This window comes from Malus domestica, chromosome 15, assembly GCF_042453785.1.
Source record: "Malus domestica chromosome 15, GDT2T_hap1".
In the NCBI taxonomy this organism is placed as follows: domain Eukaryota; kingdom Viridiplantae; phylum Streptophyta; class Magnoliopsida; order Rosales; family Rosaceae; genus Malus; species Malus domestica.
This window is the reverse complement of record NC_091675.1, coordinates 51,799,054-51,812,016: the sequence shown is the minus strand read 5'-3', so window position 1 is coordinate 51,812,016 and position 12,963 is coordinate 51,799,054. Positions and strand designations below refer to the sequence as shown.

At 39.5% G+C, this 12,963-nt stretch overlaps 1 protein-coding gene across 1 annotated transcript; it reads left to right on the top strand.

Moving 5' to 3' along the window:
- The first annotated feature begins 9,942 nt into the window (after positions 1–9,942).
- LOC103402257 (small ribosomal subunit protein uS9m-like) lies at positions 9,943–12,859 on the top strand. The gene is made up of 4 exons (XM_029094031.2): positions 9,943–10,814; positions 11,226–11,666; positions 12,288–12,368; positions 12,492–12,859. The coding sequence occupies exons 1-4, from the start codon at positions 10,328–10,330 to the stop codon at positions 12,581–12,583; spliced, it is 1,101 nt and encodes a 366-aa protein (XP_028949864.1). The 5' UTR covers positions 9,943–10,327; the 3' UTR covers positions 12,584–12,859.
- Positions 12,860–12,963: the final 104 nt, after the last annotated feature.

Here is a 12,963-nt window from a genome sequence, read left to right as displayed (position 1 = left end):
CTACAACAACCAAATTAAAGCTAGGAATGTGGTGTATTGATCCCATTTCACAAAAAGTTCAAATACGGTCCGTGTTGTTCAAGAATTTGGCCTGAAAATGGCCAAATGACCATGGTTGCAGATTTCTAGAAAACTGGAATTTCTTCCTAACTTCCAGAGTTGATTTCTAACTCGTTACTTAACCAAACTCAATGATTCAAACGCCATTTTGAAGTTAGGAATGTAGAGAACAAGTTTGTACCTAATAGAAGTCCAGCTAAAGTTGAGGGTGACTGGAAAAATGGGTTGAAAGTGACCAAATTGTCACGGTCCATGACTGAAAAACGTACAATTTTCTCTTCTCGAGTTTTCTGTGTAAAACCATACGTTCAAAACACAAACAAGAGATCAATATCAACCCATAGAATTGAAATGAAGGTTCTAAGGGTTTCTCAAGGCTTACCTAAGCTATGAATGGCATGAAAATCGTAGAACCGAGACTTACCGAGTCGGACCTTCCGAGTTGGTGAGTCAAAACTCATCTAAATCAGATTTCAAGGACATGGTTGTGATCATGGGACTGAGATGAATACAATGGTGTACGTTGTGAATTTGATCTACGAGCTTTGAAGCTCGTTCATGGCTTTACATAGAGGATCGAGTATAAGGGGGAGAGAGAGAGAGAGAGAGAGAGAGAGAGAGAGAGAGAGAGAGAGAGAGAGAGAGAGAGAGAGAGAGAGAGAGAATGCTTTATTTTATTTTTTTTATTTTTTCTGATTGGGTGTAGGGAAGTGGGAAGAGATGTGATTGGTGAGGGAGTGATGGGTGAGTGAATAATGGGGGGTGCACGGGTAGGATAAAAAGGAATCCAAAGGATAGGATTTCAGATTTCCTACAGTAAAAAGAGATCGAAATAAGTCCGAAGTAGATATTTTTACACTTTAAAATTTACGCCGACTCGTACTAGTGTGTACAATTTAAATGTGATATGAGGAAATAAATAATTTAAGGGAAATAAATGTGTCCACGTCACTTGCCACTAAGGGCATAACCGTCAACACATACTAGGGGATAAATTACATAAGAAAATTAGGATGGGTCGTCACATTTTCCCTCAACATATGTTTTGGAGAAACTGACAGAACTAACCCTTTGTTCTATATATGCTAAAAATGTAGTGTTTTTCTTTCCAAAAGCCACATTGACAGTTATATGCACAACTTATGTAATTGAACCACCTTTTGGGGAAAGAAAAATAGAGAACAAAAAGAAAAATTTTAAGAAGCTACCGAATAGTATCATCACAAAATTTGCAAAGTTTGAAATGATATACGTATATTTGCAAAGAAACAAAGAGTACCTATAAAGCAATAATGGAAGTCATTCAGGAAGTCAACAATTTGCAGAGGAGTTGTTGAAAGAAAAAACGTCCATGTAAAGAATAGAGATCGGAAAAGTTATTAAAACAAAAGGTAAAGAAACCCAACTAGATACAAGAAAGAATGAAGCTCTGAAAATTTGATTACCAAAAAATCCCCAATTAGATATTGAAAAGAGGGAAATCCCAATCAACTCTCCAGTGCTTGGGAGAGTTATCAAATTCATCTTTGAAAATAACTTCTTGTACCAAAAGTCCGAATGTTTGAAGGCATTGTTTTCTGACATAAAGATCAGTAGAAGATGAACCACAGAGAGTAATCTCACTAAGTCTAATTGTAGATAGTAAACTGAAAACATCCTGCACTCGTCTCCACATGTCGTCCAGATCTAGTCGTAATGAGTGATCGAGGGCCCGATGAACCTTTAGAAAACGGAAGAAAGTGAAAACAAAAAGGAAATTGATGAACTGTTTTTTTCTTCCAAACCACTCGAAGTAGAAGGAACAGCAAAGAAAGATTTCCCTCCTCATAATCTTCAGTGCTCAACATGGAGTTGTGGTTCATGGCAGTTTTCTTGTCCGTCAGTTCGTGGTTTTCTCTTGAGTCCCACGACATCAGAGTTTTGCACGTTTCATTTTCTTTTTTTCCTTTTTTTATTATCTTTTATTTGTTATGCTTTTCTTACAAAATTACCCATGTTGTGTTTGATGTGTTAATTTGGATTAGTTTTGGATTTTTCTGTTTTATGGGTGTTTTTGTTCTAAAATTTTTGGTGAAGCTTAAGACACAAAAATTGACTGATGATTTTCTAATATTAGAGATTAGTTCAAAAGAACTAGCTCAAACACAAGACCTCAAGTGCAGAGTTAATCCTTCTTTTTTTACAATTGATATTACTACTCTAAGTTAGATTAAAAAGAAGGGGCATGTTTGAATATGAGACGTAGTAAGTTGAAGATGATAGTCTTATCCAATAGGGCAATTTACTAGTTGTAGAATGGTAAAGTTGGTAATTAGGGGAAATAATTTAGCTGAGTTAATTTCAGTCGATGGATTTAGTAATAAAAGGAAAGTTACTTTCACACCATTTTCTCCTGCTATACACTCATGTCTATTTCTGTTTTTGGGATTGAAAAATCAAAATAAAATAATGTACGGAAATCACTTCTTGCATTAAAATCAAAATCAACATATCCACAAGACAAAAAATAATAATCTTTATCTTTAATATTAGAAAGTCAGAAAGAGAGTTTAGTGTCTCAAAGCTTCACCAAAAATTTTTGAACTAAAAAGCCCTCCAAACAAAAAAAATCAAAACTGACAGAAAAAATACATATAAAAACCCTAAGGGTAATTTTGTCAGAAACTTATATTTCATTTTTTTAGAAAATTTTATTAGAAAAAAATTAGAAAAAAATGAGATAAAATGTAAAATAACAAACATGGAAGACACAAATTCAACCAGGTTGGACGCAAATCAGTTTTTAGAGAAAGAGAAGAAAAAAAAAGAAAAAAAAAAGGGATAGAAACTTCCGTGCAAAACTGAAACCCCATTATCTTGCGATGCCGATAGAATGAAAACTCCCTACGGGATCCTGTTCTCTCTCTCCTTCCTTCTCCAACTGTAAAAGGTTGTATGAAGATCGTCTTTTTTAACCTTTTCTTTGCTTTAAAGTGATACAGGCAGAAGGAATCACCACCCAATCAGTAAAAAAAATGCAGAGCTTCAAAGCAGCGTCAACAAACCCAGAATTCTACTCGCACTCTTCCTTCTATTTTAGGTCTCTCTGCCCTCTTCTTACTGTTATGTTTACGTTTTTTAATTCTACTGGGTTTTGTTTTAATGGCGTATGAGAAATGGGTTGTGCCTAAAATACATAAAGTGTTGAAATTTATGGGAGTATACAGATTTTTAGCAGTAAAAGATAAACCCAATTGCTCTGTTTTTTCTGCGACGTGGGAACACCGTGGGAACATTTTCTACTAAATTGGTAAACAAATAAAGCACAATTGCAATTAAGCATCGTCATACTCGGTGGCCAATTTCTTTTTGTGATATTAACAGTCTTTATATCACCTAGATTAATAAGAACAAGTTATAATTTTTAATCGAATTAACATCATAGTTGATATTAGAGTAACATTTGTGTGAGGGGCATATATAAATGAGAATGATATGATTTTATAAGTTTTATTCGAACATCAACGTGATATTAGAGTAACATTTGTGTGAGGGGCATTTATAAATGAGAATGATGTGAGTGTCTACATATATATGTTCAAAATGAAGATAAGCAGTTGTGAGTTATTTCGGGGTATAAATGAGTGAGGTATTATTTTATTACAGCTACTAATGTCTCAAAAATGGTGTACTTATGGTGTACTTAGTAAGACACTGGGGGAAACTAATACCATAATAATAATACCGAAGAAAAAGAATGTACGTGTCGTGTCTTTATCAGCCCATAACTGATCGAGTTAACCGAAAGGAAAACAAACAGGACAAGAAATTTGGCCCAAATAATAATAATAAAACTTGTTCTGATTATATACAATTCCTAATTGATCTGTTTGGAGTTGCAAGAAACATCTTGCCGCTTTGCCACATTCAACTTCTCTATGTTGTTCGCTTCCCATTATGATTGCAAGAAACTACATTTTTCTTGTCTCACTGTCAATGGCAGTCTGTACACCCTCTCTGATATCGAACAAATCATTCTTCGCCTCCTCTCCCAAGCTCCACATCTTGTACTCCTGCAATGTCTCCTTTCCCCTTCAACCAGTCGGAATTGGCCTCGCCCTTGCTGGATTCAACTTCTGCAATCCCGGAAATGTCCCCGGAGCTCTCGCCGAATAAAGGGTCAAACTTTCCATCGGTTTCCTGAGAAAGCCTCCAAACATCTGATTGGGAGGGACCCTTACCATCGTCATTGGAGAAGAACCTTGGAGTGAAAGTAGCGAAAAGAGGGTTTTGGGGTTGGGGGAAGGGATGGAACTTTGGGGAGATTAGGGTTAGGTAAGAGAAATGTGAGGGTTTGGGTAGAAGTATTTTAGATTTTTGAAATTTAGGGCTTAACAAGCTATAATGAGAGTTTGGTGTCTCAAGGCTTCATCAAAAAATTTTGGACTAAAAAGCCCTCCGAACAAAAAAAAATCAAAACTGACAGAAAAAATACATATAAAAACCCTAAGGGTAATTTTGTCAGAAAGTTATATTTCATTTTTTTAGAAAATTTTATTAGAAAAAAACGTTAATATGTAAAAGAACAAACGTGGAAGACACAAATTCAACAAAAAAGAAAGAAAAAAAAACGGATATTTGGAAAAATAATCAAAATTTTGATCCAATATAGAATTATAGCCACACTTTTAAGTTTATCATAATTATAACAAAAAATTGATATGAAAGTACTAATATACCTTTAGGGTGCGTTTGTTGCATCGGACTGTCTCGGACTGGACTAGCTTCAGGGACTAAACTGGACTGGCTTAGACTAGACTAAGCTGGACTAACTTAGTGAAACGTTTGGTGCAGTGTCGGACTAAGAAGCAGGACTATAATATTATATTATTTAATCTATATTTATTAATAGTTTTTTTAAAATTTAATCTATATCAATTAATATTTTATTATTTCTTTATCATTTTCCATTTTTTCTACTCCTCTTCTTCTCTGTTTTATATGCCTCCCTCTGTATTATTTTCCATTTTTTTCTCCGCCCTCCGTCTCCTCCTTCCCCCTTCCTTTTTCTTATGTTTCACATATGTACCACTGTCCCCTCTCCCCTCTCTCCTCTCTCCCCTTGTATTCATTTCGTTTCGCCTCCAAGGAAACGCTTGGAATAGGAGTTGCAGTGTGGCAGAATGATCTCAAATTGCGAAGATCGTTTTCGGATCCAAAGTTCTTTAGGCAAAGACCGTTATCTTTGTTTTATGGGTCTAATTCCAGTTCAATCGACGAAAATGGAGAACCCGTTTCTGCATATCGATTAAGTGTTAAATGTTCTTTTGTCTGTTCGTCGGGAAATTTAGGTTGTGGGTTCGTCGGAAAGCAAATATGAGGTTGGGTTTGTTGGGTTCGCAGGATGATGGAGGTTGGCAAAAAGGCTAGATTTTGATGACTGGGTTCGCGGGATATTCGTGGTGGTGGAGATGGGATTAGCAATCCCGTCGTTTTCGAGGGGTTTAGCTAAGATCAGTGAGCGAAGGAGTTAGTCGGCACGAGTCCGAGCTAATCCTATTTAACCTAGTCCCTTGCTATACCAAACATGGGTTATTAGTCCTAGCTAGTCCAGTCCTAGCTAAGGAGGTCAAACAAACGAGGCCTTATACCCTTAAATGGTTGTGGTTGTATTAAGACTGCCTCCAGATCATAGAAAAATGGGTGTCCTGGGGTTTGAATGTAGATTTGCAAAGGCATGGTTGGGAGTGTATTGGTAGTTCTCACTTTGAACGTCATGGTTTGGAGTTGAGGTTGAGTGCGACGATGGTATTAAATCTTGTCAACATTATTAATTTCAGATTTCATCAAAGTTGTTAAAGTTAGACCTGTTTATACCATATTTAGGGCCTCCGTATTTAGACCTCGTATAAATACTCAGGGGACTTAAATGTAATTATGTAATAAAAGAAGGGGCAAATATGTAATAAGTGAGGAGTCCTTATTCTATAAAAGGACCCCTCACCCTCACAATTAAGGGAGGCTATTTCTGGAGCTTTCTCACCCCTCTCACCCCCTCTCAAAGCTCTCACTCTCAGAGCTTTCTCTCCCTCACTTCTCAGAGAAATACAATACAATCAGTGTGGACGTAGCCCAAACTTTGGGGTGAACCATGATACATCTTGTGTTATTTACATTTCATGCAGATTCACATTCAGATTTACGTTGTACCAAGATCTCCGGTTTTGTGCATCAACATTTGGCGCCGTCTGTGGGAATCGATACGAAAAGTTGTGTCGGTTCTCTCTCAATTTTTCATCTCAGTTGTGGATATGCAAAACTCAGGAACCAAAACAAAAAAAAACACCAAACCAAAATCCCAGTCCCATCTCTCTCTCTAGAAACCCAGAAATGGGTAAGTATAACAGACGGTCTCTCTCTCTCTAATTACACAGTTCCAAGTTCCAACAGTCCTACCAAATCTCCATCGCCAAAATATCTTGCTTTCTCAGCTGATCCAACCCCATTACCCAAAACCCCGCCATTTTCCGCCGCACCACCCTTCAGAAACCTCACCACCTTCCCACTCCAAGCATCAAACACCTCGTCTAAATCACCACCGTCCACGTCACCTTCCCAAATCGAAAAAATCTCAGAAGCACCCAACGCCCTCATCCTCCTAGCCAAGTCCTTCCCCACCACATTGAACGTAGCGCCATAGGCTTGACTCCCGACGCCGAAGACGACGAATTTGCAATTAGAGAGCAACAACGATCCCACCTTGAAGTCCTCCGCGTTCTCGGCAAGCCAATTGGAGAAGAATCTGGCGTTCGGAGGCAGCTTCCCGTCATCCCACGTTGAAGCGACGATCAGAACTAGGGTTTCCTTTGGCAGGTCCTCGGGCTCGTAGTTGCTGGGGTTGACGAGGTCGAAAGCGACGCCATTCGACGTCAGAAAATCGAGCAAGCGACGAGCTAGAGCTTCAGAGGTGCCAGTTTGGGAGACGAAGAAGGGCTTGCCTCTGCGAGGCGATGAACTAGAGTTAGGGTTTAGGGAGAGCTTGAGGCGTCGGAGGTGGCAGATTTGTAAAAGTAGTAAACTGTGGTGGCGGAGAGGAGAGCGAGGAGACTGAACTGCACAGGGGTGGAGGAGAAGGACATGGTGGGAAATTAAAGTTCTGGGATTGTCCTTTTGCGGAAAATCACATGAGCTGTTGCCTGTGCTATTGCTAGTCCCGAGGTTCTTCGTCGTGTACATGGTGGTCGGGTCGGGTTGTACGACCGGTTTCATCCCAGAAGTTCGCAGAAGAAGTAGGTCTTTTTCACCCGGCCTAAATACAAAGACACCAACAACACTTGCCGCGATCGACTCACGCATCAAGGCTATTACAAGATCACAGGAGATGAACGAGAAATCAGGGCTGAAGAATCCGACAGCTCTCCGACTCGGTGGGCCCTCCTGTGTTCGCTCTTGGTTTTGTCACTGTACACGATCAGCTCATGGATGGATACCCCAACGATGAGGATCGAGAGGTAATCTTCCAAGCATACATTAAAGCGTAAAATGAGGACCCAGAGCAAGGAAGGAGCAGTCACAGCCATGTGAAATCATCTGTCAAGAAAAGCAAAAGATGACCTTGCAAAGCAACATGGGTGGACAGAGAATGAGCGGGGAGATCAAGAAAAGGAAAAGGAAAAGAGAAAAGAAGAAAAGCAAAAATTTTCCTATGATTACGATTCATTTTGTTTGTCAGGTGAAGAGACAGAGAGAGTGGTGGAAAAGCAAAAAAAAAAAAAAAACAGAAAACGAAAGAAAAAGAGAAAGCAAAAGCAAGGAATAAACACCCTACCAGAATGATGTAATTTATTTTCCTTATCTTTCGGAAACATCTGTATAAACCCCATCAGAGGGTAATATGTATAAACCTCATCAGAGTGTAATATGTATAAACCCCATCAGAGGGTAAAATAAAAAAAAATAAAAAAAATAAAAAAAACAAAAAAAAAACAGCAAAGCCCAAAATAAATGGGTTGGAATGTTGTGTAGAGGGCAAAAGCCCATAAGCCCGAAATAGCACCAACCAGGTTATCAAAAGTACGCTCAGTACTCCTCAATTATTCGGCAACCCGCCGCTATTACCACCAACCAGGTGATCAAAAGTACGCCCAGTACTCTAAAATTATTCGGCAACCTGCCGCTATTACCACCAACCAGGTGATGAAATGTACAACCCGTACTCTAATATCATTTGGCAACTAGCCATTCATGCCACCAACCAGGTGATGAAATGTACAACCCGTACTCTCCTTCATGCCACCAACCAGGTGATCAAAAGTACACACAGTACTCCAAATTATATATGAGCATTACTCATGTCATTCATACATAAACATTCATGAGTATCACTCATGACAATCATACATAAACATTCATGACCATCATTCATGTCAACATTCATGAGCATCACTCATGTTAACATTCATGAGCATCACTCATGACAACATCCATGAGCATCACACATGTCAATCAACATAAACATTCATGAGCATCACTCATGTCAATCAGCTTCAAAAACTTCATTTACAGAGCTCTAGCTTCAAAAGTGTCATTTACAGAGCTCTAGCTTCAAAGTTTTACTTGCAAAGCTTCACCTACAAAGCTTCAGTACAGGGTATACAAATACCACCTTGGAACAACCGCCACATTGGCCCGTACATGGATTCAATTTGAAGTCTCTAGCCAATAGACTTTATTGACCGAAGACTTGAGGGACTACATTAGGTACCACATATTGGGCCTCAATTGGGCCTTATGAAAAATACTTGGGGGACTTAGCCCATTATCTATGTACTGAGGAGCGAACCCTTATTCTATAAAAGGGACTCCCTCACTTTCATTAGAGAGCACTCATGAAAAATACTTGGGAAACTTACCCATCACTTATGTATTGAGGAGCGAGCCCTTATTCTATAAAAGGGACTCCCTCACCTTCATGAGAGAGCAACGCCGCCAGCTGAGCAACCGCCTCGCCGTGAGCATCACTCTTAACCCATCACTTATGTATTGAGGAGCGAGCCCTTATTCTATAAAAGGGACTCCATCACCTTCATTAGAGAGCAACGCCGCCAGTTGAGCAACCGCCTCGCCGCGAGCATCACTCCTAACCCATCATTTATGTATTGAGGAGCGAACCTTTATTCTATAAAAGGGACCCGCTCACCTTCAAGCGCCACAAGCCGAGCCCAACCAAAGCAACATAAGCCACAAGCCGAGTAGCCTCGCAACATGTGCTACTTATAGTTGAGCATCATTTCACTTTGAGCACCGCCTCATATCGAGCATCAGTTCAAGACAACATCTAGTTACTTCGGCCCACACATGGACTGAATTTCAAGTCTCCAGCCAAAAGACTCTCTTGACTGAAGACTTGGGGGACTACTGTTTATACCATATTTAGGGCCTCCGTATTTAGACCTCGTATAAATACTCGGGGGACTTAAATGTAATTATGTAATAAAAGAAGGGGCAAATATGTAATAAGTGAGGAGTCCTTATTCTATAAAAGGACCCCTCACCCTCACAATTAGGGGAGGCTATTTCTGGAGCCTTCTCACCCTTCTCACCCCCTCTTAAAGCTCTCACTCTCAGAGCTCTCTCCCTCACTTCTCAGAAAAATACAATACAATCAGTGTAGACGTAGCCCAAACTTTGGGGTGAACCACGATACATCTTGTGTTATTTACATTTCATGCAGATTCACAGTCAGATTTACGTTGTACCAAGACCTCCGATTTTGTGCATCAACAAGACCCAACCGACATCGATCGTCTCCATTCTTTCCTTGAGGCATTAGGTCCAGAGGACCCAAGCAATTAAAATTAAAATTACTTATGAAAATGAAAACTGATATATCAATAAAAAATCATGGCAAGGTAGGTAAGTGCGGGAGGAAGGGATGGATAGGAGGCTTTGGAGCAATCGAATATGCGGGAACATCTTCAGCAGCTTGTTTTTTACTTTCTTATCAATTTTTGATTAAAATGATTGAAAATTATAATAGTGGTTATAATTCTATTTGTGTTCAAAATTTTGATTATTTTTTCAAATTTCTAAAAAAAAAAACAGGGATAGAAACTTCCGTTCAAAACTGAAACCCCATTATCTTGCGATGCCGATGGAATGAAAACCCCCTACGGGATCCTGTTCTCCCTCTCCTTCCTTCTCCAACCGTAAAGGGTTGTATGAAGATCGTATTTGTCTTGTTAAACCCTAAATTTCAAAATATTTGTCAAGTCTCTGCTTCATCACCATGCTCTCTCGTCTTCTACCCAAACCCTCACATTTCTCTCGCCTAACCCTAATCTCCCCAAATTTCCATCCCTTCCCCCAACCCCAAAACCCTCTTTTCGCTACTTTCACTCCAAGGTTCTTCTCCAGTGACGATGGTAAGGGTCCCTCCCAATCAGATGTTTGGAGGCTTTCTCAGGAAACCGATGGAAAGTTTGACCTTTTATTCGGCCAGAGCTCCGGGGACATTTCCGGGATTGCAGAAGTTGAATCCAGCGAGGCCGATTCCGACTGGTTGAAGGGGAAAGGAGGCGAGGAGTGGGATACATCGCAGGAGTACAAGATGTGGAGCTTGGGAGAGGAGGCGAAGAGTGACTTGTTCGATATCGGAGAGGGTGTACAGACTGTTACTGTCATTGACAGTGAGACAAGTAGAGAGGAGATTGAGAAGGCTGAACAGGCTAAGAGGCTTGAGAAAGAGGAGCAGGAGCTTACTGCTGTTCTCAAAGGCTAGTTATTTTTCCTAAATTCTGGATAACATTGATATGCTTAAGAGTAGGAAGGTGTATAGCTTAGTGGAACAACTTGTACTGTACTAAATCCTTTTGGGTTGATTTGGGCACCAACCAATTGCATGTTTCGTTGTTGGGAGGTCTGCAAGTTCATTAAAATATTGGTGTGTCTATTGTTGTGCTTTTGATTTTGGGAACTACACTACTTATTGATTAGTGAGAGGAGTTAAAATGATCAGGTATCTTGTTAGGTTTAGCTGCAAGCACTCTACATGGGATAAGATTATTTCTTCGGCTTTCTCGAACTTTTATAGTTCAAATAGTACTCTGTTTTGAATGCAGTTGCTGATTCATTTATCAGCTAGGTGACTCTTTAGGTGTTATACTGATTCAGTATGGTAACTGCAGGTCCGAATCGTGCCTTTGGTGACCTTATTGCTGCATCTGGAATCACAGACGAAATGCTTGACACTTTGATTGCATTGAAGGATTTTCAAGGGATAAAGGGATTGCCCCCTCTTTCAGAGATTGAAGACATTCGTTATGAGAAAAATACCAGAAAATCCTCGAGAGCTGAAATAGAGCGCCAGAAACAGGAGGAAGTTGCCAAAGCAAGAGTGAGAACAGTAGACGACAAGGGGAGAGCTTATGGAACAGGAAGAAGGAAATGTAGTGTAGCACGTGTCTGGATTCAACCTGGTAATGGTAAATTCACAATTAATGATAAACAATTTGACACCTATTTTCCAATGCTTGATCATCGTGCTGCTCTCCTCCGACCTTTCTCTGAGACAAAAACGTTGGGCCTTTGGGACATCGCTTGTAGTGTCCAAGGAGGTGGCACCACAGGTAAGCCTAAGTTTGTTGCTACACACTTTATTTTGATTTATATGTTGACTTTTTTCCTTGACATTGACTTGTTTGAGATCCAATTCAACTGCTGTTTCCCTCCGTTATCCTTGAACTTGCAATTCTATAGCTTTATATGCCAGAAAACCACAAATTTGCCTCGCTACTTACTACCTGCACTGCCAATCTCTCATGGAAAACAAATTTCTGTCCAGTTCCATATGTTAGTAAAGCTTTTCTTCCCCTTGCTCTCATGAAGTCAAATGAATGCGAGTGTCTTTTTCTTCCTAGGTTGTTAGGGTGAATTAATTGTGTTAGATTTTCATTTCACATCAAATAATTAAACTGAAACAGAGCAGAGGAAGAAGAAAATTGGAGCCAACATCTCGACAGAATTAAATACGAATTGATTGTAATTTCTAAAGATTGTTTCGTACTTTTTGATGCTGGCTCTTCTTCCTATATAGTAGTTGAGTACAAAAATACTGTGTGTGCAAATTGTTACTCTCAATAGTAACTCTTTTTTAAAGAACAATGTTTAATATGTTCGGTACGTTAATTCTTTGCATAAACGTTTTTGTTTGTGTTAAATATGGAAAATTAAAAAGGTGTTTTTTCCAGGTCAAGTTGGAGCAATTCAATTAGGAGTGAGCAGGGCCTTGCAAAATTGGGAACCTGATTTGCGTCCTGCTCTAAAAGAATGTAAATATTTCTCTTCCCCTTTGTCCGCTGGTTATTTCTGGCTTATAAGGAGAAACAGATCTTAACCTTGCAATATCTATCTGCCCCTTTCTTGCTAACCCGGCAACTTGTTTGTGTTTCCAGCTGGTTTCTTGACAAGGGACTCGCGTGTGGTGGAAAGGAAAAAACCCGGAAAAGCAAAAGCAAGGAAGAGCTTCCAGTGGGTCAAGCGTTGATCAAGTACTCCGAGCTTGGTTTACTGCGCAGGTTTGTTTGGAACTTAAAAGTATGATTTACTGCAATAACTTATTGGGATCCACTCGTATGGCATTTCAAGTGTAGCTTGTGATAGACGATGAGTGGTAGAAAAATTTTGTAGATTTTGTGGTGTGATAAAACATCCGGAGCTATTTGATTTGTTTCTGATCCTTCCTTGCTTCCAGTCTGACATTTTGTACTAGTAACTTTTACTGGATTTATTTGCGAACTTAGGTAATATTTGAGTTGTCTTATGAAGTGAGTACCGTCCAACTTAGTAACCCAATTCAGCGCAACTTAGTAACCCAATTCAGCGCATAAACGCGTTTAGTTCATTGTTCACGTAAAGTTCAATTCT